We start from the raw sequence: 22,374 nt of genomic DNA on the forward strand, positions 1-22,374 counted from the left end.
AAAAAGAACATCTTAGCACGAGCCGGGGGGGGGGTGGGGGGGGGGCAGCCTGAATTTTGCTAAAAGACTTGGGTCAAAGCTGCTTCCCGCACTCCTAAAAGTCTACAATGCAAAATGTATCCAGATGGCCACGTATGGGAGTGACATCTGGGGATATAGGGACGTGAAGGGGATTCAGGTGACTGAGAATAATTTTATGCGAAAACTTCTTGCCGTCCCCACTGCTACCCCTGTTTTTAATTTATATGAAGAACTGGGAGTGGGCTATATATCAGACCAGATTGCGGTCACCCCACTGTTGCGCAGGCTCAGAGTTTGGGCAAACCCGATCCCAAATCTAAATCAACTCATAATTACTGACTGCATTGCATTGGAAGGGGCACTATCTATTCCCTGGCTGAAATACATAATAGAACAGACCAGATGGCTCAGCCGCCCTGATTTGTTACCAAGCCCAGGGGTTTTGGGTAAGCCTGCTATTAGGGATTTTAAGAAGCAGTTTCTTGATAAGCGGCAGAGTCTAAGGGAAGATGCGGAATTAACCAAACCGTCTGTGAGAAGATTTGCCATATTGAGCCTTGGCCCACAGATGCAGCCCTATCTATCTTACGTTAACAAAGCACATCACCGCCTTGTTTTGACCAGATTTCATCTGAACCTGGTCCCCTGGCTCCTGGCATTTCCCCAAAGCCATTCCAAATCCGGTTCGCTTGGACCCTGCCCATGTGATAATTTTTCAGAGTAGGATACACTACATTTTATGTTCTTCTGCGCCTATTACGATTCCCTGCGCAGAAAACATATTTTACCACTGCTTAGGGACTGCCAGTTTGTCCAAGTTAGGCCGGCCTTCACCTATCTTCAAATGCTATCCTCCCCCATGGTCTGCCTGGGTGTTGCAAGTTTTTTAACAGCTGCCATTAGACACATGAAAATATTGCCGCTGCTGGAGCAGGTCTATTCTCTTACCTAATGCGCACTTTATGAGATATTCTTCATAGCCTCTGGTTTTATATTTAGCACCCTTGCACTTTATATTGTTGTACCATCTATAGATTTTTACATGATTCATGAAATAGTAAAGATAGATTTTTTTTATTGTTTTATATAGGCATTTTTAAAAACAAAGAACTTTTATTGGGACTCAAGTTTTTATGTTTTAATGTCTTTTCGTGAATTGCGTTTTCTTTTTAAAATGTTTACTTTTATGGCTCTTGGCGGCCGAATAAAGTATCTTTCACTTGACTTGTGTGCCCTGAACTACAAAGGGCCAGGCGTATGTTTTTAAGATCATCATTTATCAAATTTAACATTCATTCTGCTCAGGAGGCCCGAACATTTGTTCTTTCCCCACCAAATGAAATGGTTTGCCATAGAATATTTCAATTTTTAAAAACATTTCTGGCTATTTATTAGGACATTTTTAAAGTTTAGTTTGTATGTTGTAACGTCTGATGGTTGGACATCGAAGAATTTTGCACTGTATACAAAGTATGTCTCTGTTATTGAATTGAACAATGCAGGGGGAGCGGCAGGAGCAACGCAGACTCCCCCAGAACAAAAGAGGAAAGCCCCCACGTAAGTCTCTGGGGACTTAACGAAAATAAACCCTCAAGGTGTTTGTTTTTAAGCCTGCCTAATGCTGGAACTTCTGTTCTTCAGCTGGGAGCTGATGTTTAGGACTTCACTAAGGTGTTAAAGGCTGAAAAGGGACTTTCTTCGTGGAGACATCCCCTAGGGGTGGAAAGGTGTAATTGCACAAGAGGTGCATTTACTTAATGTTGTTCCTGTTTGGGACAGGAAGTCACATGCAATATGTGGGAAGATAAGTAAATTGGAAAAATGTTGCTAGGATTTCTTGCCAGGGTGCCTGGTTGTAATTGCATAATTATGTGATTATAAATGGTGATGCCTTTTAAGGGCTGAGATCGACTCGCATTGATCATATTATCAGTGATGATAAGTACCTGACATTCTAAGTGATGCTTAGACATGTATTCTTGCTACTGTGTTTAGTTGAACAACCAGACTGTCAGCCACTGTGGTTTAAGTGTATATACTGTATGGTCAGTATTAGATGCTCGCAGTCAGGGTTATGTGTCACTATGGCAGATGTTCCCCATTATAAATGCTTGTTGAAATAATGGGGTGGGCTGCGACTGGGGTGGTGCTAGTGGGAAGGGGGAAACAGCGTTTACAACGCTGTCATTGCATCGCGCTACCATTACAACGCGGTCGTTACAACAACCGCGTTGTTAGTACGCAATGCAACTACATCGCAAGTCATTACAACGACTTGCACTAGGGGGCGCTCAGGTATTGGAAATTAATTCTAACACCTTCCTTACTCTTGCGCAAACAGCAGTAGGAATAGTAATAAATACTATTCCTAAGTTCAGCGCGCCCCCTAGTGCAAGTCGTTGTAATGACTTGCGATATAAATGCATCGCTACTAACAACGCGGTAATCGTACTCAGTGTTATAGCATGCGTTGTAACATGCTAGTGTGTGTGTAATAAATGTACTCATCCTTTTTATAAAGAAAGTACAGACTGGAATCAATTATTGAGTGTTATTTCTGCATACATGTAAATGGTGATTACTAGCCCACACCACCTCCCTTGAGTAAGCCTTAGACTACAATGGGGTGTTTGGTTCCCAGTGAAGGACAAATGTAGACATATTGTTTGTGCAGGTCCACGAATAATGCCTCGTTTTCTAACACACCATAATCAACTCAACCCTACTATGTGTAGAAAAAGATTTCAAATGAGTCGTAAAGTACAATACAAACTTTCTTTTGTTAGTGGAAGCACGCAACTTCTGAGAAATCAAATTCTGCCTTTATAGAACAATATCAACATGAGGATGGAGCTAAATTCCCTCTCTCGGGCCAGTGCAGGAAGGAGGGAGCAGAGGCAGAGAGGTGATGTGTCGCTGCAGGATAGGGCAGAAGTGCCTTCCTGCCAGCCCCCTGCAATTTCTCTTAAACAGTCTTGCACATGAAGAGGCTCAGAAGGAGAGCCAGGTGAAAGGCTGGCGCAGGGAGACAGTGAAGACAGCTCCTTGCCGAGTCACGCTCTTGGAGGCCAGGAGGGTGGTGAAAAGTTCTTCAGATGGCTAGGGCTGGCCACCAGGAGCAAGAAGAAGCCAAGATTGTCAAAATCAGCCACACAGGGTCGAGATATGCCCCCCAGAAGGTAGGCGACCTTTGACCTCTTAACAGACCGACGACGAAGTGTGTGGAGCTCTGCCGCCAGTCTTTGATGTGCCTCCTGGGTGGGTCAGATACCAGGGGCTACCCTAAGATGGAGGAGATGCCAGGGAGCGCCGTCGCGCCCCCCGTGAAGGTGCCTACAGGGCCCAGGCTCTCCATCCTGGCCCCGAGAAGTGAAGTAAAGTCGGAGAGCGTTGTCGCACTCCCCATGAAAAGGCTTCTCGGGGGTGCCAGGAGCCTACCCTGGCCCTTGACGAAAACTGGGGAGCACTGTCGCACCCTCGTAAAGTGTTACCAGGGGCCTGGGACCCCCAACTCCGGGCCCCACCGAAAAGGAAGCCATAGAGCGCAGTTGCACTCCCCGTGAAAAAATTCCTGGGGCCCAGGACCCCCAACTCTGGGCCCCGCAGAAGAGGAAGTCGTGCTCCCCGTGAAGGTGGGTGGGTCCCAGGACCTTCCCTGGGCCCCGGATGCCGGAGAGAGGAGGGGGGAGTGCCAGTGCACTCCCCTGCAGCTGGAAGAAGAAGGGGGGAGTGCCGTCGCACTCCCCCGAGGCCCCGCCAACCGGTGGCATCATCCGTGTCTGCCCATAGGAGCGGGCAGGCCAGAATGAAGAGCTGGCTCCCGCTGCCGCACGTAAGGGTGCTGGCCAGTTGGGGAGATGGCGAGAGCAGCCGGGGGTGGGCTCCCAGAGCTGCTTTCCAACCTACCTGGATGCTGGGTGCCCGGGACCCTGAAGAGATGTGAATGCCGGGTGATGCCGTCAGCGAGGGCAGCGCGGCTCTCCCCCGAGCAGTGGGAGAGCCGCTGCTCAAATATACACACGCTAAGAGAAAAGTGCCCCATAATGCCCTGTAGGGCATGGTCAAGCCTAAGAGGAAAACTTGCTAGTTTTCACCGCGGGGTGACCCCAGGAAGATGGGGTCACCCCCATTTGTTGGCAACAGTGCAGGAGCATATCCCAGATTCTTTACTACCAGATAAAATAAAAACGGACAAACGGGGATTTCTCCTGTTTGATAGCACCAGAAGCGGGGATTTGGTCATTTTAACTGGGAGGGTGCCTGTCGATAAAATAGCACAATTTACTTTTCACTCCCATCATACACAAAGCCTATTGGACTAAGTGGTTGTTTCCTATCAAATGTTTGGGGCCTGTGAAAACTTAGTGGTATCCACGTCAGTATGGTGTGACCACAGCGTAATAGGTTTGACAATAGCCTTTAATCTACCCGCACTGAATCAAGGGAACTTGGACCAGGGCTCGGTGGTTTTTAATAAAGCAAATGGACGTTCTTTTTGGATGCCAAAAAATACCACCGAGGTAGGTGTGATAGTGAAGGAAATGTATGTAGAACAGAAGGGCCATGCTCTTGCAAATATTTTACAGTTCTTTAAGGCGCAAATGAAGGAAATAAAAAATGTAGGTTCTGAATCGGCTGGCCCCCGCATGGCAAACCAGGGTATGCCCTTGTTGAAAGTATTAAATCAAGGAATTAACCGCTTAGTCCGAAAACAACATTTACAATTCACTATTGGTAAACAGCAGGAACTTAATCACCTTAAGCGAGTAAGAAGTCGCTATACACTTAGAGAAAAGAGAAGGGAGTTTGATGCTAAATGGATTGGGTTGAGGGAAGCCACAATAGCCAAAGATTCAAAGAAGTACTGGCGCCTGATAGCAGAATATTGTGATTCAAGACAGAGGGCTCTCCCTATTCCGATCCCAGAAAGGAGTGGGTGGATTATATCTCACTATTATATAAAAACAACGGTTCAGTACCTTTTTTGATGCCCACCATAGAGGAGCCTTCTTTTCTGGAATATGTACCCCCTTAAGGGATGAAGTAGTGGGTCACATAAAGAATGCTAGAACCTCCGGCGCACAAGGGCCGGATGGAATCCCGATTGTGTTTATTAGAAGGAGTCAGCCGCATGGGGCACCTTTTTGGCGCCATGGTTTAATTTCTGCTTTCGAACGATTAATATTCCCTCCTCTTGGAAGGGGAGTATTATAGTTCCTTTGTATAAAAGAGGCCCGAAAAATCTATCTACTAGTTTCAGACAGATTGCGCTGTTGGACGCTTCGGGCAAATTATTTGCAAAAAGTATACTTTGTCATCTGCAGCAATGGGCCCATGACCAGAACATCTTACCACCAGAACAGGCTGGTTTTAGAAAGAATCATGGAACCCTGGACAATATTGTCCAGACCATCTTAGAGAAATATGCTTTCTCTCGAAGCATGCCAGTTTATACGGCATTCATTGACTTCTCCACGGCTTTTGATAAAGTGGATCTTTAAACGCTGTGGAGAAAGCTCTCACAACTCGGTATGCCACACCATCTCTTGGGCCTCTTAATAGAATTCCATACAGACACCTGTTGCCAAGTGATGATGGGAGGCTTGCAGGGGTTATCTTGTAGGATTAAGACTGATAATGGGCTTAAGCAGGGTTGCCTGTTGGCCCCTCTTTTGTTTTCCTTTTACATATATGATCTCCCCTGCACATTAAACTCAGTGAGGGGGATGCCCCTAGAAGCGGTGCAATGTCCATCGGTTCCTTATTATATGCAGATGACGTTGCAATTTTCGATTTAACTCCTATTGGCTTGCAACGTCGTCTGGATGCCCTAACTAAATATGCGGAGGACCATTTTCTGAAAATCAATATTTCTAAAAGCAAAATTATTGTCTTCCGCAAGAAAGGTCTTAGAATAAAGAAAGGGTATAACTGGTTGTTGGGGCATGAAGAACTAGAATTGGTTGACTCATATTTGTATCTGGGGAAGGTTTTTTTTTAAAAAAATGGGCGAGATTCAGAGCATATTAAATTGTGCGTTAGTAAGGCTGCCTCCCAGGATGGAGCTTTAAACAGATTTTATAAAACCTGTGGGAGACGCCATTTTAGTCATGTTCTGTCAGTATTTAAGGTTAAAATTCCTCCTTCATTAACTTATGCTGCAGAAGTACTGTATATGAACTATTGGCTCGCTTTGGATACGGCTGAAGGCCGGTTCTTCCGCCAAATTTGTAATTTAAACTCTTTGGCTGCCCCACACGTTCTACTTTTGGAATTCCGTTTAGTCTCCTCATATATTTCATCTTTGTCAGCGGTCCTGAGGTGGGAGAATTCCCTCTTTTGGGGGGATGTGGTCACCCTCAGGGCCGCCTTGAGAATGGCCATTTTTTTTTTTTACAGTGTTCCTAAAACATTTTTTTTTTTTTCCCCTTTGTTTTTTTTTTCTTTTACGGGTTTCCTAATCCAAAAGTGATCCCTTTAAGTTACTCTACTAATTACTCTAGAAATTATTCTGATAGCAACATCCCTTTCCCTTCCCCGTCTCCTTTAACTTTACTCGTGACATTATTTACTCTTTTCCTTTTTCTCACCCTCTCTCCCTTTTCCCCTCCCCTTCCTCTCTTCTCTTCCTTTTGACAGAAGCAATATTCTACTACTTTAACTCGTACCCCCCTTGTTCTTATCCTTATCTCTACTCCTCCCCAAAGAGATTAAAAGTTCATCTGCTGCCTGCACTGATCGAATGTTCTGCATTGTATTGTTATGCATGACCTTCAGAGCGGCTGGGAATACTAACTGGGCTACCGCTCCCAGACTCCTGAAGGCCTCTAACCTCCTCCCAAATTCCCACTGTTTATCCAGCGTGGCCCTTGAAAGATCCGATCTTATCTGGAAGTTAAAACCCTTCCCACTCAATGACTTCTGCTTTAGGGCCAGACTCAAGATGGACTCTTTAAGAGTATAGATGTGGAAGTTCACTAGTACTTTCCTCGGCTTTGTTCTTTGGGGGTTCCTCCTGAAAGGGTCGCTAGGGACACGTTGAATGTCCAGAGACAGCTCCTCAACCGATTGATCCAATCTCAGGGATTCTTTTAATAATTGAATAATATATTGTTTGATATCCGAGCCCTCACTGCCTTCCGGGATATTGAGAATGCGGAGGTTACTGCGACGCGCATTATTCTCCAAGGACTCTATCCTTTCAGCCAACAGCAGATCTTCTTTTTTGAGCTTAACAATATCCATTTTGGCTTCGTCCAGGTGCAGAGACATACCTGTAACTTTATCCTCCAATCTTTCCGTTCTTGTTGCTAGGCTGTCTATTTTGCTGTCTAAGGACTCACAAAAGTTCAGAATTTCGGATTGGATAGTTGCCGAGGCCTCAAAGCCTTGATATCTGCCGATAAAGATGAAAACATAGACTGGAGATATGAAGTCAAAAGTGAATCAACCCCGCTACCCAGGTACGCATCAGGGGCCGCAGCCCCCCGTACGTCTTCCGGCTGAGGGGACTGGAAAGCGATCCATATTAACCTCCACCTCAACCTCGTCCTCACCCCCGGTCTTGGACCCACCTTTATCTCGTAGAGCTCATTTGTGGCATCAACTATATCCCCCTCTGTATTCGTATCCCCTCCCTCAACCAGGATCTGCAGGGTGTTTAATTTGGCAGGGAGAAGCTCTGAGAGAGGAGCGGTCAGGTCTGCGCCTGTGGCTAGTACTATAGATTCATGATCCAGCGATACCATCGGCAAGGGAGCATCTTCAAGTAATTGCTGGTCGGGAAGGTGGAGGATTTGAGGGGCAACCCTAAAATAAGACCGCCGCAAAGACGGCGCTATCCTCAACCCTGCGTTATTAGCTGCCTTGGCATTTTTAGAGGTTTTAGGACCTTTCGCTGTTTTACACGTGAAAGCGCGTTTCGCTTTAACCTCACCAGATAAATAAGAGGAGACTTTTTTCTTTAGGGAGCCCCCTGTGATATTTGGCTTAAAACCGGTGTCACCTCTGGGCTCTGTTCTACCTCAGCCCCCTCAGCCCCCACACCCAGATCGGTAGAGCCTCCAACAGTTTTAGTCTTTAGAGCACCTCTCCCCCTTCCTCTGCCTCCATGCTTCGAACTTGCAGTTGGAGTAACTACTTTAGCGCTGCCCTGTAGACAACCGGGGACGAAGCTGATGTCAGGGGCCTCCAGACTCACTGGCGCAGATACCGCAGATATTGTGCTTTGTACCACCGGACCCCCCAACCTGCTGCAAACCCCCTGTGATGTTTCTACAGCCACAGCACTAATCTCCGCGCCGGGCTTTAAACAGCTCTGAGCCTCCTTTGTGTCGTTCTCCGCACCCCCCTACACCTCCTACCATATACCAAGGGGATGTCGGAGTGGGATCCCTCCAGGCATCGTCGGGGGCCCAAGAGAAGGCTGCGGATCTTCCTACCGCGGCGGAGCTCCAGCGCAGCCAAACTCCAGAGCTGCAATCCGGGAACAGCCTGCCACGAGCCTCGGCAATCGAACAGCATACCCGGGCACCTCCCCGTCACAGCCGGCCCAGGATAGGAGGGAGGAGCAAGTGCAGCTGAACACCCGGCAGCGGGAACTCCAACACCGGCAACTCCAGCGATGGTTCCCGGAACAAGAAGGCACTCCTCACCTCCGCACATCAAGCGCATCAGGCCGATTTACTCGAGGTACTATCAAGGCTCTGTCGATCAAGTTCAGGTCCACAGACCACAAAACCAGAACGCTCACTCTCTCTCCCGCCCCATTGTGTGCCTACGCCATACGCGGGCAGGAACTCAGATCAGAGCGCCACGACAGCTCACCTAGCTGTCGCCATGTTTCCCCGCCTTTGAGAATGGACATTTTTGACAAATTAAAGGATCAATCAGCATTCTTTAGATCATTTGCTTACGCAAATGATTTATTTGGGCTGTTTAAATAGTGATTCACCTATGCCAAAGCCTGCACTGAAGTTATTTTTTAAAGAAGTCCGCAAACTCAATTAGCACGGCAAGAGATATAGTTTTAAGTCAGTCTAAATAACCGCAATGAGGTGGTCTGTGGGAGTGCTGTGGGGGGTAGACCACAGCCTTATTTAACATGGGATCTTCCACATGGGATTAGAAGGCTGATACTTATTTTGAGAATTAACCTATTGCCTTTAAGAGAAGTTACTGGTATATGGGACAAAATTCCAAGAGATGAGAGAATTTGTAAATAGTGTTATTTACAAATTCAGGATCTCAATCATGTGCTATTTATGTGCCCTGAAAAGCCAAAAGGTGGTTTGATAATACATGCTCGGTTGCCCATAAGGAACTGAAACAGGCCCTTAAGCAAAACCCAAGGGACCCAACACTAATCTGGAGCTGGAGGAAGGCCTACAAACTTGCGGCCCTGACCAGGAAGAAGCAGATAAGGGAGCAAGCCTGGAAAGCACTCAACCAAGCTAGTGTACTGGCTGATAGTACCAGATTTTGGTCGGTGGTTATTAGCCCCTTTTTATCAGACACCACAAACTCTGGCAGTGATTGTACGATACCTGCTGAGCTCTGCGTCCAGCATTTTGGCAACATCTATAGAAATGTAAATTTGGAATCTGCCGTGGGACAATCAGTTCCCAGCTCATCCAGCAATCCTCTCCATTTTAATAAAGATGAGGTCTACAATGCTATTATTTCACCCTCAGTAGGCAAGGCACCTGGCCCAGATGGGGTAACAGCTGACTTTTATAAGGCGGATCCCAAAATGTTGCCAAGATCTGAAATCATGTTTTTAATGCAGCTTGCTCCTATGGCTTCCCCCCCTCCTGGGCTAAGGCAGTTATTATCCCCATATTTAAAAGGGGAGATCGGGCGGATCCCGCCTGTTATAGACCGATCTCTCTCTTAGATTCTGCGGCTAAATATTGGGGAAAGTAATTCTGAATCGCCTAACAGGCTATCTTGATCAGGCTAACATCATTTCTGATCTGCAATATGGCTTCAGGCAGGGGAAAGGGACCCTGGACCAGTGTCTTAACTTGCATTTGGTCATCGGGATGTACACCATCGCCAAGAGGGGAGTCTTACATTTGGCTTTCATGGACTTAACCTCAGCGTTCGACTATGTCAACAGGTCTAAGCTTTGTCTGGTGCTGCGTGACCTGGAAATACAACCGGAGCTGGTCTCTTTTCTGCAAACCGCCCAGGTACAACACAGACGGCAGGTTGACAAGCTCCTGGGAAGTAAAAAGGGGGGTCCGACAGGGGTGCATTTTGGCACCTCTGCTGTTTACATTACATATTAATAAATTAGGAGAATCCCTAACAGCCTGTTGCGAAAGATATACCCAGAGCTAGCTACAAAATGAATATAGCACTTCTGTACGCCAGTGACACGGTTCTACTGGCCAGAACCGCATTGGGTCTTCAACGCCTTTTAAATTGTTTTATAAGTTTTATGGAGTCACTAGATTTAACCACAAACTTTAAGAAATCCAATACTATGACCATAGGATCTGGAAAGTTGGCTAAGGTTAATTTTATTGCAAGGGCGCTGAGTTAACCAAAGTGCCAACGTTCCCTTACTTCGGGGTAGTCTTTTTATGAGCAAGGATCCTGGTGCCCGAAACTTTTACTTAAAAAGAACATCTTAGCACGAGCCGGGGGGGGGGTGGGGGGGGGGCAGCCTGAATTTTGCTAAAAGACTTGGGTCAAAGCTGCTTCCCGCACTCCTAAAAGTCTGCAATGCAAAATGTATCCAGATGGCCACGTATGGGAGTGACATCTGGGGATATAGGGACGTGAAGGGGATTCAGGTGACTGAGAATAATTTTATGCGAAAACTTCTTGCCGTCCCCACTGCTACCCCTGTTTTTAATTTATATGAAGAACTGGGAGTGGGCTATATATCAGACCAGATTGCGATCACCCCACTGTTGCGCAGGCTCAGAGTTTGGGCAAACCCGATCCCAAATCTAAATCAACTCATAATTACTGACTGCATTGCATTGGAAGGGGCACTATCTATTCCCTGGCTGAAATACATAATAGAACAGACCAGATGGCTCAGCCGCCCTGATTTGTTACCAAGCCCAGGGGTTTTGGGTAAGCCTGCTATTAGGGATTTTAAGAAGCAGTTTCTTGATAAGCGGCAGAGTCTAAGGGAAGATGCGGAATTAACCAAACCGTCTGTGAGAAGATTTGCCATATTGAGCCTTGGCCAACAGATGCAGCCCTATCTATCTTACGTTAACAAAGCACATCACCGCTTTGTTTTGAACAGATTTCATCTGAACCTGGTCCCCTGGCTCCTGGCATTTCCCCAAAGCCATTCCAAATCCGGTTCGCTTGGACCCTGCCCATGTGATAATTTTTCAGAGTAGGATACACTACATTTTATGTTCTTCTGCGCCTATTACGATTCCCTGCGCAGAAAACATATTTTACCACTGCTTAGGGACTGCCAGTTTGTCCAAGTTAGGCCGGCCTTCACCTATCTTCAAATGCTATCCTCCCCCATGGTCTGCCTGGGTGTTGCAAGTTTTTTAACAGCTGCCATTAGACACATGAAAAAATTGCCGCTGCTGGAGCAGGTCTATTCTCTTACCTAATGCGCACTTTATGAGATATTCTTCATAGCCTCTGGTTTTATATTTAGCACCCTTGCACTTTATATTGTTGTACCATCTATAGATTTTTACATGATTCATGAAATAGTAAAGATAGATTTTTTTTATTGTTTTATATAGGCATTTTTAAAAACAAAGAACTTTTATTGGGACTCAAGTTTTTATGTTTTAATGTCTTTTCGTGAATTGCGTTTTCTTTTTAAAATGTTTACTTTTATGGCTCTTGGCGGCCGAATAAAGTATCTTTCACTTGACTTGTGTGCCCTGAACTACAAAGGGCCAGGCGTATGTTTTTAAGATCATCATTTATCAAATTTAACATTCATTCTGCTCAGGAGGCCCGAACATTTGTTCTTTCCCCACCAAATGAAATGGTTTGCCATAGGATATTTCAATTTTTAAAAACATTTCTGGCTATTTATTAGGACATTTTTAAAGTTTAGTTTGTATGTTGTAACGTCTGATGGTTGGACATCGAAGAATTTTGCACTGTATACAAAGTATGTCTCTGTTATTGAATTGAACAATGCAGGGGGAGCGGCAGGAGCAACGCAGACTCCCCCAGCACAAAAGAGGAAAGCCCCCACGTAAGTCTCTGGGGACTTAACGAAAATAAACCCTCAAGGTGTTTGTTTTTAAGCCTGCCTAATGCTGGAACTTCTGTTCTTCAGCTGGGAGCTGATGTTTAGGACTTCACTAAGGTGTTAAAGGCTGAACAGGGACTTTCTTCGTGGAGACATCCCCTAGGGGTGGAAAGGTGTAATTGCACAAGAGGTGCATTTACTTAATGTTGTTCCTGTTTGGGACAGGAAGTCACATGCAATATGTGGGAAGATAAGTAAATTGGAAAAATGTTGCTAGGATTTCTTGCCAGGGTGCCTGGTTGTCATTGCATAATTATGTGATTATAAATGGTGATGCCTTTTAAGGGCTGAGATCGACTCGCATTGATCATGTTATCAGTGATGATAAGTACCTGACATTCTAAGTGATGCTTAGACATGTATTCTTGCTACTGTGTTTAGTTGAACAACCAGACTGTCAGCCACTGTGGTTTAAGTGTATATACTGTATGGTCAGTATTAGATGCTCGCAGTCAGGGTTATGTGTCACTATGGCAGATGTTCCCCATTATAAATGCTTGTTGAAATAATGGGGTGGGCTGCCACTGGGGTGGTGCTAGTGGGAAGGGGGAAACAGCGTTTACAACGCTGTCATTGCATCGCGCTACCATTACAACGCGGTCGTTACAACAACCGCGTTGTTAGTACGCAATGCAACTACATCGCAAGTCATTACAACGACTTGCACTAGGGGGCGCTCAGGTATTGGAAATTAATTCTAACACCTTCCTTACTCTTGCGCAAACAGCAGTAGGAATAGTAATAAATACTATTCCTAAGTTCAGCGCGCCCCCTAGTGCAAGTCGTTGTAATGACTTGCGATATAAATGCATCGCTACTAACAACACGGTAATAGTACTCAGTGTTATAGCATGCGTTGTAACATGCTAGTGTGTGTGTAATAAATGTACTCATCCTTTTTATAAAGAGAGTACAGACTGGAATCAATTATTGAGTGTTATTTCTGCATACATGTAAATGGTGATTACTAGCCCACACCACCTCCCTTGAGTAAGCCTTAGACTACAATGGGGTGTTTGGTTCCAAGTGAAGGACAAATGTAGACATATTGTTTGTGCAGGTCCACGAATAATGCCTCGTTTTCTAACACACCATAATCAACTCAACCCTACTATGTGTAGAAAAAGATTTCAAATGAGTTGTAAAGTACAATACAAACTTTCTTTTGTTAGTGGAAGCACGCAACTTCTGAGAAATCAAATTCTGCCTTTATAGAACAATATCAACATGAGGATGGAGCTAAATTCCCTCTCTCAGTGGTGCTTCTTAAAGCTCTTTTTTTATTGGTGACCTAAGATCTGGTGAAAACTCATATGTCAAACAAAACATAAAAGAGTCCCCTTAAGTCAGTAATGGAAGGATAGAACCCATCCAGCACTGTGAGACCAAAATGCTCCTGATTTTGGGACAAACACATGAATAGGGAGGCATGCTATTGAATGAATGGCAGAGACCTAAGATAGACAAGAAAGCCATCCACTCATGGGCAAGAGGCTGTCCCAAGCCCCCTTTAGGTAGATGGAATGTATTGGAAACAATATCTCTCCAACAGATAGCTCTCTTTCCTAGATCTAAAAACAGTTCTTTGACCGCATTACATTGCACTTCTCCAGTGGCAGTATATGGAATGTTATTTATACTTAAAACGTCCACCAAAGTGCAAAGTTTAAAAAACTCAGTGTAACTAATACTTTATCCTTTGACTTTTGAGCAAGACAATTTTGCTTTCTTTCTGAAGTGCGACCGATCCATTCGTCAGCTACCAGCCCTGCAATTTCAATCCATGAAATGGGCCACACAGGAGCGACCAAGACAGAGAGAAGCGGCATAAGCAGACTAAGGAGTGAGATGAAACAGGTGAGGCACCACCTGCTGCTCGGTGACCATCTTTAATCACAAATCTTTTCTTCAAGCATTGTTTCATATTAGATGTATACTGATTAAACCAGTGGGGCAATTCTGAAACATGTTTTATGTTCCTCGTAAAGGATTTAATTGAGCTATACATTTTTTATGGATCCACCAAAGCCTGAGGCATATACCAGAGAAAAATTAGATTTTTGGTAAATTGCTGGCATTTACCTTTGTACCTTAAGCCTACACTTTCAGATTCACTACAGTGTGGAAAATCAGCAGGTGTAGGGTTACAGTAAACGTATAATCTTATTTTTAGTTATTGAATATAATTTTCCTTGTGAGGACTTTGATTTCTTTTTATAATCCCTTTAAATGCATTAGTGAATTCTTCCTTTCTCAAAGTCTTCAGCACCAGTTCACCTATTCTGTTGTGGCATCAATGTAGAAGTGCATGCAAATGTGGACAGACCTTGTGAGCATTTTTGTGTTTTAACGAAGTTCTGATGTGATTGGTGGTAACTCCATTTGCATTGCCCTCTCCCTTTCCCACTTCCTTGATTGTCTCCTGCAAATACCCACTTCCCCAGTCCTTAATGTTTCAAATGTGATTTCCAAAGTCATTTCATGACATCTGCTCCCATCAAAATCTGCATCATGGGTTTGTATATCAGGTCAAGTAATTTAAACATTTTAATTTTTCACTTGTTTTGGTTTTGGCTTATACCGGGCCCAAGATACCCTGTTGAAAAACTAGAATTTGCATCCTGCAAATAATGAAAAGTAGACTTCATTTAACTACATCTATGTTTGCCTCTTTAACTATACACACTACGCCCTTTTCGGTTTCTAACCCTTGACTTTAAATTTTAGCATGGTTTTTCTACAAACGTATGGGCTATATACCAGGGAAGGCAACCAAAGCACACACCGCTTGAACGCGGGGCTAGCAGGAATCTTGATTAGATCTAAGTTTAGATTATCTGGAGTGGCACATTATGACTTGAAGGTATTTACGTAAATGTCCCTAGTGACCTCATTACTCTCATGTTGCATGACCCAGTTATAAGCCCAATGTCAGTCCTATCATTCTCTGCATTTTATTTAATTGAACAAGAGATCCCTATATTCTCTTTTGGCCAACCTCCAAGTGCTAGGAGAAAGACTATCTTGCTCACGCCACTCCCGGGGCAACATTCTCTCTAGGGGGTTTTGCTTGTTGCAGCCCCCTATGATGGTGGGCCAGAGTTCCCCAGAGGTGACAACTGCTTAGTTCTAAACTGTTCTAACCTTGGCAATGTGATCCTGTTCTACAGACACAGGCTGTGCATTATTCTGCCATCTAGTGTTTTGGACCAGAATTATTTCTCAAAGTAAACACATTTTTGTTTAAGTCATCAACCATAGACTGAGCTAGTATAGCTAACTATGACATTGATCCGAAGCTCACAATGCCTCAGTCTGTATCCATCATCATCCAGTATAATTAGAAAATACTTCCACTGCAAACTATCTATTCAATTCAACAGCTCAACAGTCACTCCAACAAGTACAGAAAGTGCAATACAATCCACTTTAGCTTCTGATTACTTTATTGTTTGTTTTTTGTCCTCATACATTTATTCACATATTACATTAAAGATTCATTCGACTTTTTATATGTTTTATCAAAATTATGCAAACAATGAAGGACACATTATTATCAGGTCAATACAGTTGGGTCGTACTAGGGAGAAGCGTGCTAATACAATATATAAAAAAACTTAATTCAATATTTCAGCCAACCCAGGAATATACTCCTTCATTCATACTCATCCAATTAACATTCATAAAGTGCATCACATCAATAAAAATGAGAATTGAAAGGGCTCTTCAAAACAGCGTTTGTGTTATAAATTGTTCTGTATCATATTGCAGTCAGAACTTCATATTTTAACTTATCAAATCCTATAAAGGATCTCGTGTCAACATGCCAAAAACCTTTCTTGTATTTTGATACAACTAACATTTTTAGTATTTATTTTTTTTTAAACTTTATTGTGCAGAAGCAACAGTACAAACGTGGGCCGACAACCACCAGGGCCGGCCGCTAGCACATGCATGTCAATTACGTGACGTCACAAAGCAGCGACCGATCCCCAGAGGCGCAGCAGGATTACAAAGTTATGCACGGCAACGCAGAAGTTAGGCAGAGTACTGATATTTTAAATTTTGAAAAAAGGAAAACGAACAAAAAAGAAAAACAAAACTCAAGGCGAGAAACAGTCTAGATAGTGTCAAGCGCCGACGGGGGGACCCCACCCCACCAGATAAAGAATCAGGAGGTCAATAAAGATGACCGGGGGGGGAAGGCAGCGGGGAGGCCAGAACAATCAGCATAAAGAGTACAGTACTCAGGGAACCCCAGGATCAGGGGGACAGGGAAATATCAGAAGTATCTTCAAAAGGGGGCGTACAAATGTTACCTCGGTAGGCGTTCCACTGACCCCAAATTCTACCCCACGCCCCAGGCTTGCCCCGCACCAGATATACCGCCTTCTCCCTGAACATACACCAGTCCATGTTCTCCTTCCACACTGACACGGTGGGAGGCCGTCGGGAACCCCAAAGCTGCGCGATATCCCTCTTTGCAATCATGTTCCCAAGTGCCGCCCACCGGGCCTGGGCAACGTTATAATCATTCGGCTCCCATACATTCAGCAAACATCGACGAGCCTCAGGCAACAGAGCAACCCCAGTGACACAGTCTATTACCGCATGCACACGGCGCCAATAAGCCGCAACCTCGCGACACTCCCAAAGGATATGAAGGAAGGTGGCACTCATACCACAGCCGCGCTTACATAGCCCATCCGAAGAAAAACCCATCGCAACCAAACGAGGACCCGTCACATACACACGGTGAAGAATTGTAAGCTGGACAAGACGGAGACTGCCAGGAATGGCGACCTCTTTCGGGGAAGACAATGCAGACTGCCAGTCCTCGTCGTCCAACTCCAACCCGTCTCCGGTCCAGGCCACCCGAAGATGTACAAGGAGGTCCGCCCGACTGTTGATTAACTTCTTATAAATCAAAGAAATCGTACTATCGGGCAGATGACCATCAAGTATACGGTCCTCGAGTGGTGAAGCTACGGGGATCGTGGTACCGGCCCTGAAAACCGACAGCAAAGCGTGGCGAACCTGTGCGTACCTGAAGAACTCCCTCTCACTCAGCTCATACTCACTCTGAAGCGCCGCAAAGGATTTGACAGACCCTTTCACCCAAAGATCACCCACTCTGCTAATGCCAATCATATCCCAGTTCTCAAAACCTTTCGTCGTCCAGAGGCATCCCAATCCGTCCGACGCAAACAGGGGGGTCGCTCGTGTCAGGCGATCATTCCAACGCATGGCCACATTGGCATCCCTCCACGCACGCACTGCAATCCTAGTGGGTCCCGTTAGGTTCCTCCCCGCGGTCCGAGAATAGAGCGCTCTAATGAAGTTGCCACCAGGCAACTGATATTTATCCATCTCGAAAGCCGGATTTGGGCCGGGTGCATACGTAGCATGGTTGACAGCAGACAGCTGGGAGGCCCAATAGTACCTCCTGATTTCCGGGAGCGCAATGCCCCCGTCATACCAGGGGAGAGTCAGTTTTGCAAGAGCGATACGAGCGCGACCGTCCCAAATAAGTCTCCTCTGTAGACCCTCCACCTCCCGGAAGTAGGCCGCCGGAATAATATCAAAGGAGTTCTGAAGTGCGTAAAGAAATCGGGGCAGGGACATAATTTTAAAAAGTGCCGCTCGACCGAGTGGTGACAACGGCAACCTATGCCAGCGAGCCACGTCCAACTTTAATCGCCGGAGAGGAGGAAGGAGATTATGCTCATGGCGGACCGCCGAGTCCAACTATACGTAGATCCCCAAGTACTTGAAACCGGATTGCGAAATTTGAATGGGAAACCTATTCGGCAAGGGGGGAAGGTCACCGGAAATAACATACACACAGGATTTGGACCAGTTGATGATCAGCCCGGAGTTTTTCCCGAAAGAAGTGAGGACGTCAAAAAGGACATTAAGGGATTCACGCGGGGAGGTGAGGTACAAAAGAATATCGTCGGCGTACAACGAGACTCGGTCCTCAAAGCCAGGGGCCCACTGAATGCCCTTTATCGACGGTTCCCATCGGAGCCAGGCTGCGAGCGGTTCTAAAGCAAGAGCAAAGAGCAGGGGGGACAGCGGACACCCCTGCCTAGTACCCCTCCTGAGAGCGAAGGGCTGGGACACCCTCCCATTGACAACAACCTGAGCCAGCGGATCCGTATATAAAAGTCTGACCCAACTAATAAATCCCGGCCCGAAACCGAACTTCGCCAGAGTGGCCCAAAGGTATGACCATTCTATCGTATCAAAGGCCATCGTGGCGTCCAAGGAAGCCAAGATGTCCGGCTCGGAAAGAAACTCCGCCCTGGCGAGAACGCCATGCAAACGCCGCAGGTTGAGAGTGGTGTTCCGGTGCGGGATGAAACCAGATTGATCCGGATGAATCAGGTCACAGATAACAGCGAGTAGGCGATTAGCGAGGACCTTGGCGAGGATCTTTGGTTCAGCATTCAGTAGGGAAATGGGCCTGTATGAGGCACAACGATCACGAGGCTTGCCCTCTTTGGGAATCACAACTATGGTGGCCAGCCGCTGGTCACTAGGGAGGGAACCAAGTTCACGCGACTCCAAAAACATATCACGGAGAAAAGGCGCGACTTTATCCGGACACAATTTGTACAATTCAATGGGCAATCCGTTGGGGCCCATAGCCTTACCAGTACGAAGGGAACGAATCGCGATAGCAATCTCGTCGGCTGACAACGATGCATCCATGCACTCTCGATCCTCTTCAGACAGGCAAGGCAGCGCAATGTCCCTCAACAAGGAACGAGAGTCAACCTCATCTCTGTCGGACAACGGGGAGTAAACCACACGAAAATAATCAGCAAAACACTCCACAATCTCGCCAGGGTCAGTCACACGCACACCAACGGAATCCTGAAGCACAGGGACCACGCGGTTCACCCTCTCCTTCTTATCGAGCCACGCAATCCGTTTACCCGCCTTATCCCCAACATCATACAGTCTACCTTGCTGTCCCTGTACAGTGTCTTGGCAGCGTCAGTAACAAGGGATTTGTATTCGAACTGTTTCAAGCCAAGGACGTGAAGCCTGTCCTGAGTGACACCCGAGTCTAGCTCAGCCTCCAACTCCAGTATTTCAGCCTCCAGCCTCACAACCTCCCCATTCCTAGCTTTCTTGGTCTCAGCTATTAAAGAGAGGGCCTGTCCACGAATAACAGTTTTGAAAGCTTTCCACAGGGACACGGAGGACAGGACAGACCCCTCGTTCTCCAGGAAGTAGTGGTCGAGCGACTTAATGAGGCTGTCGCGAGTCCTGGGGTTGCGCAGATGCCAAGGGTTAATAGGGGCGATCCGCCCCGCGGCTTGCGTCCACGTGTCAAAAAGCAGCCACACAGGGGAGTGGTCTGAAATGCCCCGGGCCAAATGTCGAACCTCCCCAACGTGGGTGGACTGGGCCGCGGGCATGAGGAAGTAATCAAGCCTGGAGAGACTCCCATGCGCCCTGGAATGGAAGGTGTATTGACATTGCGTCGGGTGCATTAACCTCCAACAATCCACCAGACCAAAGGTGTCCAAAAACCCACCGAGCCATGATTGGGAAACAGGAAGGGCCCTGGGGGGGTGACGATCCAGATCGCCGGATAGCACCGAGTTAAAGTCCCCACCCATGAGGAGAAGACTATCGGGGAGTTCTAACAACAGCCGGCCGACATCCAAGAAAGTAGAGGTCTGGAGGCCCGGGGGGACATATATTGTGACCAAGGAAAGGGTCTTGCCCTCCCACCTCCCAGTTAGGTCAGCATAACGCCCTCTGTCGTCAAGGATGACCATATCAATCTCTAGTGGGAGGGAAGACCGGACAAGAATACCAACCCCTCTGGAACCAGTGGTGAACCCAGAGTGTGCAACCAATCGTATCCCCACCTGTTCATAGCATGACACACATTGCCAACCAAATGCGTCTCTTGCAGGAGTACGACATCAGGAGTCAAACGACGCAAATATTGCAATGCAACACCCCGTTTGATACGATCCCCCAATCCATTGACGTTCCAAGATATCAACTTCAACCCACTACCCCCCATCCCCACAAAAGTAGAAGGAGTCTCCCCACAGAGAGCAGGACACCAGAAGCAAAGAAAGAACCAATATGCCGCCTTGAGAAAAGAAAACACAAACACAAACCCCCCAACCAAAACCCATTACAACACCCCCCTCCCTGCACCCCTGCAAAGAACAAAACCACCCCAAAATGCAGTGTGCCTGTCGCCCTAACAATCCCATTCTACAAAAAGACCCCGGAGGAGGAGAGAGGCCCGTCTCCACCCGCCACCCAGACACGAACTATTATAAGACAAAATATACAAAAGAGGTAGAACCCAACTGAGCAATGTCTGATTATCAAGAATAGGGACCGAAAGATCACTTCTGTGGAGGTTCACCATCTTCGGCACCGCCAGGATGCCCCGCTCGATCGCCCCGGCCAGGCAGGAAATCCAACCAGTCACTCACATTGTCCGGTCGTTCAAAAAAGAAGGTCCATTCCTCATGTTCCACTCGAAGCCTGGTAGGGAAAAGCATAGCATACTTCAAGCCCAGGTCCCGAAGACGTCGCTTAACCCCCTGAAAGCCCATCCTCTGTCTCTGCACAAGTTGAGTGAAGTCCGGGAAAAAATTGACAGAGGAGTTTTCAAATTTCACCGGGCCGTGCACCCTCGAGGCCTGCAAAATCGCATCACGGTCCCTGAAATGAAAGAGTTTAGCAATGATAGGCCTCGGGGGAGCGCCAGGCTTGGGCTTCCCGCCCGGAACACGATGTGCACGGTCCACAGCGAAGAACTTGCTGAGTCCAGAAGGGGCAAGATGAGTAAGGATTAGATCTTCAACCAGGAGGTCAACAGAACGAGTCTCGGGATTCTCCGGAACACCTATGACGCTGATGTTGTTGCGTCTTGCCCTGTTCTCAAAATCGTCCAGCCGATGGGACATCAAGTCGTTGGCCGATTTCAGAGCGCCAAGGTCTGTTAAAAGTCCCGACACATCGGCCGTGAGGCTGGAGGTCTTCAAATCCAATGACTTCACCTTCTCATTAGTTTTGGACAGGTCAGCCCTGATTAGAGTGACATCAATGGCGACTGTGTCAATTTTACGAGCCAGGGCCTCATACTGCTGGCCGATGGTCTCCTTCATGCCGGTGATGGCGCCCATAATGTCCTGCAGGGACAAGTCACCAGGGGCAGATAGGTCTTCTCTGGCGTCCTCCGGGGTACTGCTGGAAGGCCCGGGGGATCCTTTGGCTTGAGTATAGCGGTCCATAACATTTGTCTGGAACTGTCCCCCACGAAGAGACGTCTTGGTCTTCCGCCTTTCGGGGTCACCCCTGCCCACCATGGTGGGAGATGCACCCCGGAGGGGCCCACAAGACCGAGTAAAAATGGCCGCCGGCAGGTCGGGCACTGGCCGGCCAAGAAGCCGGCTCGTGGGGTCCGGAGAGAGGCGCGACTTGACCCAGTACGCTGTGATGAGAAGGCAGCGATGACAACAGAAGAAGGCCGGATTGGTCCCCGGCCGAGCAAAACAGGCCCTCGATCAGACCACGCCAGAAACCGAAAGTGAAACCGAAAGTGGGGACACAGCCACTGAGGATGTCCCAATGCCGTTGTTGTTCAACTACGCCCCGGCTCCACAGATCACCAAGTCCCCGGCACGGCCTCAAGGTGGGCCTCAAAAGTTCAAAGTGCCGTAATTTCGGTCGCCCAAGTCCGATTCAAATTCTGGAAAGAGTTATGGACTCAGTCTAGGTTCGCCTTCAAAAGTCTGTCCAAGAAATCAGGATATCATCAGGATAAGTTGCGAGGAGCGGCGAGGGTCCGGGGAGCCCTGTGCTCACGCGACCATCTTGGATGCGCGCTAAGCTCCTCCTCCATTTTTTTGTATTTTAATACAATTTTAACACTGTAACAATTTCTGTATATATCTAGTGAATTGTTTGACCTTTGCATGAAAATCATCGCCCAGTTCCTTTTTACCTATCAGTTCAGAAGCGAGACAAAGTGCTGTTAGTGTAGCAATGATTTCAGAGGGCAGAATGAGACACATGACAATATCACATACTGAAGATGAAGA

The 22,374-nt window shown here is 46.8% G+C and overlaps 1 protein-coding gene across 2 annotated transcripts in view; it reads left to right on the top strand.

The window, feature by feature from the left end:
- PHKA2 (phosphorylase kinase regulatory subunit alpha 2) overlaps window positions 1–22,374 on the top strand; it is a 687,190-nt gene that overhangs the window by 511,189 nt on the left and 153,627 nt on the right. For both annotated transcript variants that reach the window (XM_085622210.1, XM_085622209.1), the window contains exon 28: window positions 14,019–14,137. In XM_085622210.1, coding sequence (XP_085478336.1) covers window positions 14,019–14,137 — 119 coding nt within the window. The remainder of the gene's footprint in view (window positions 1–14,018; window positions 14,138–22,374) is intronic.

Source organism: Triturus cristatus, chromosome 8, assembly GCF_964204655.1.
Source record: "Triturus cristatus chromosome 8, aTriCri1.1, whole genome shotgun sequence".
Lineage (NCBI taxonomy): Eukaryota > Metazoa > Chordata > Amphibia > Caudata > Salamandridae > Triturus > Triturus cristatus.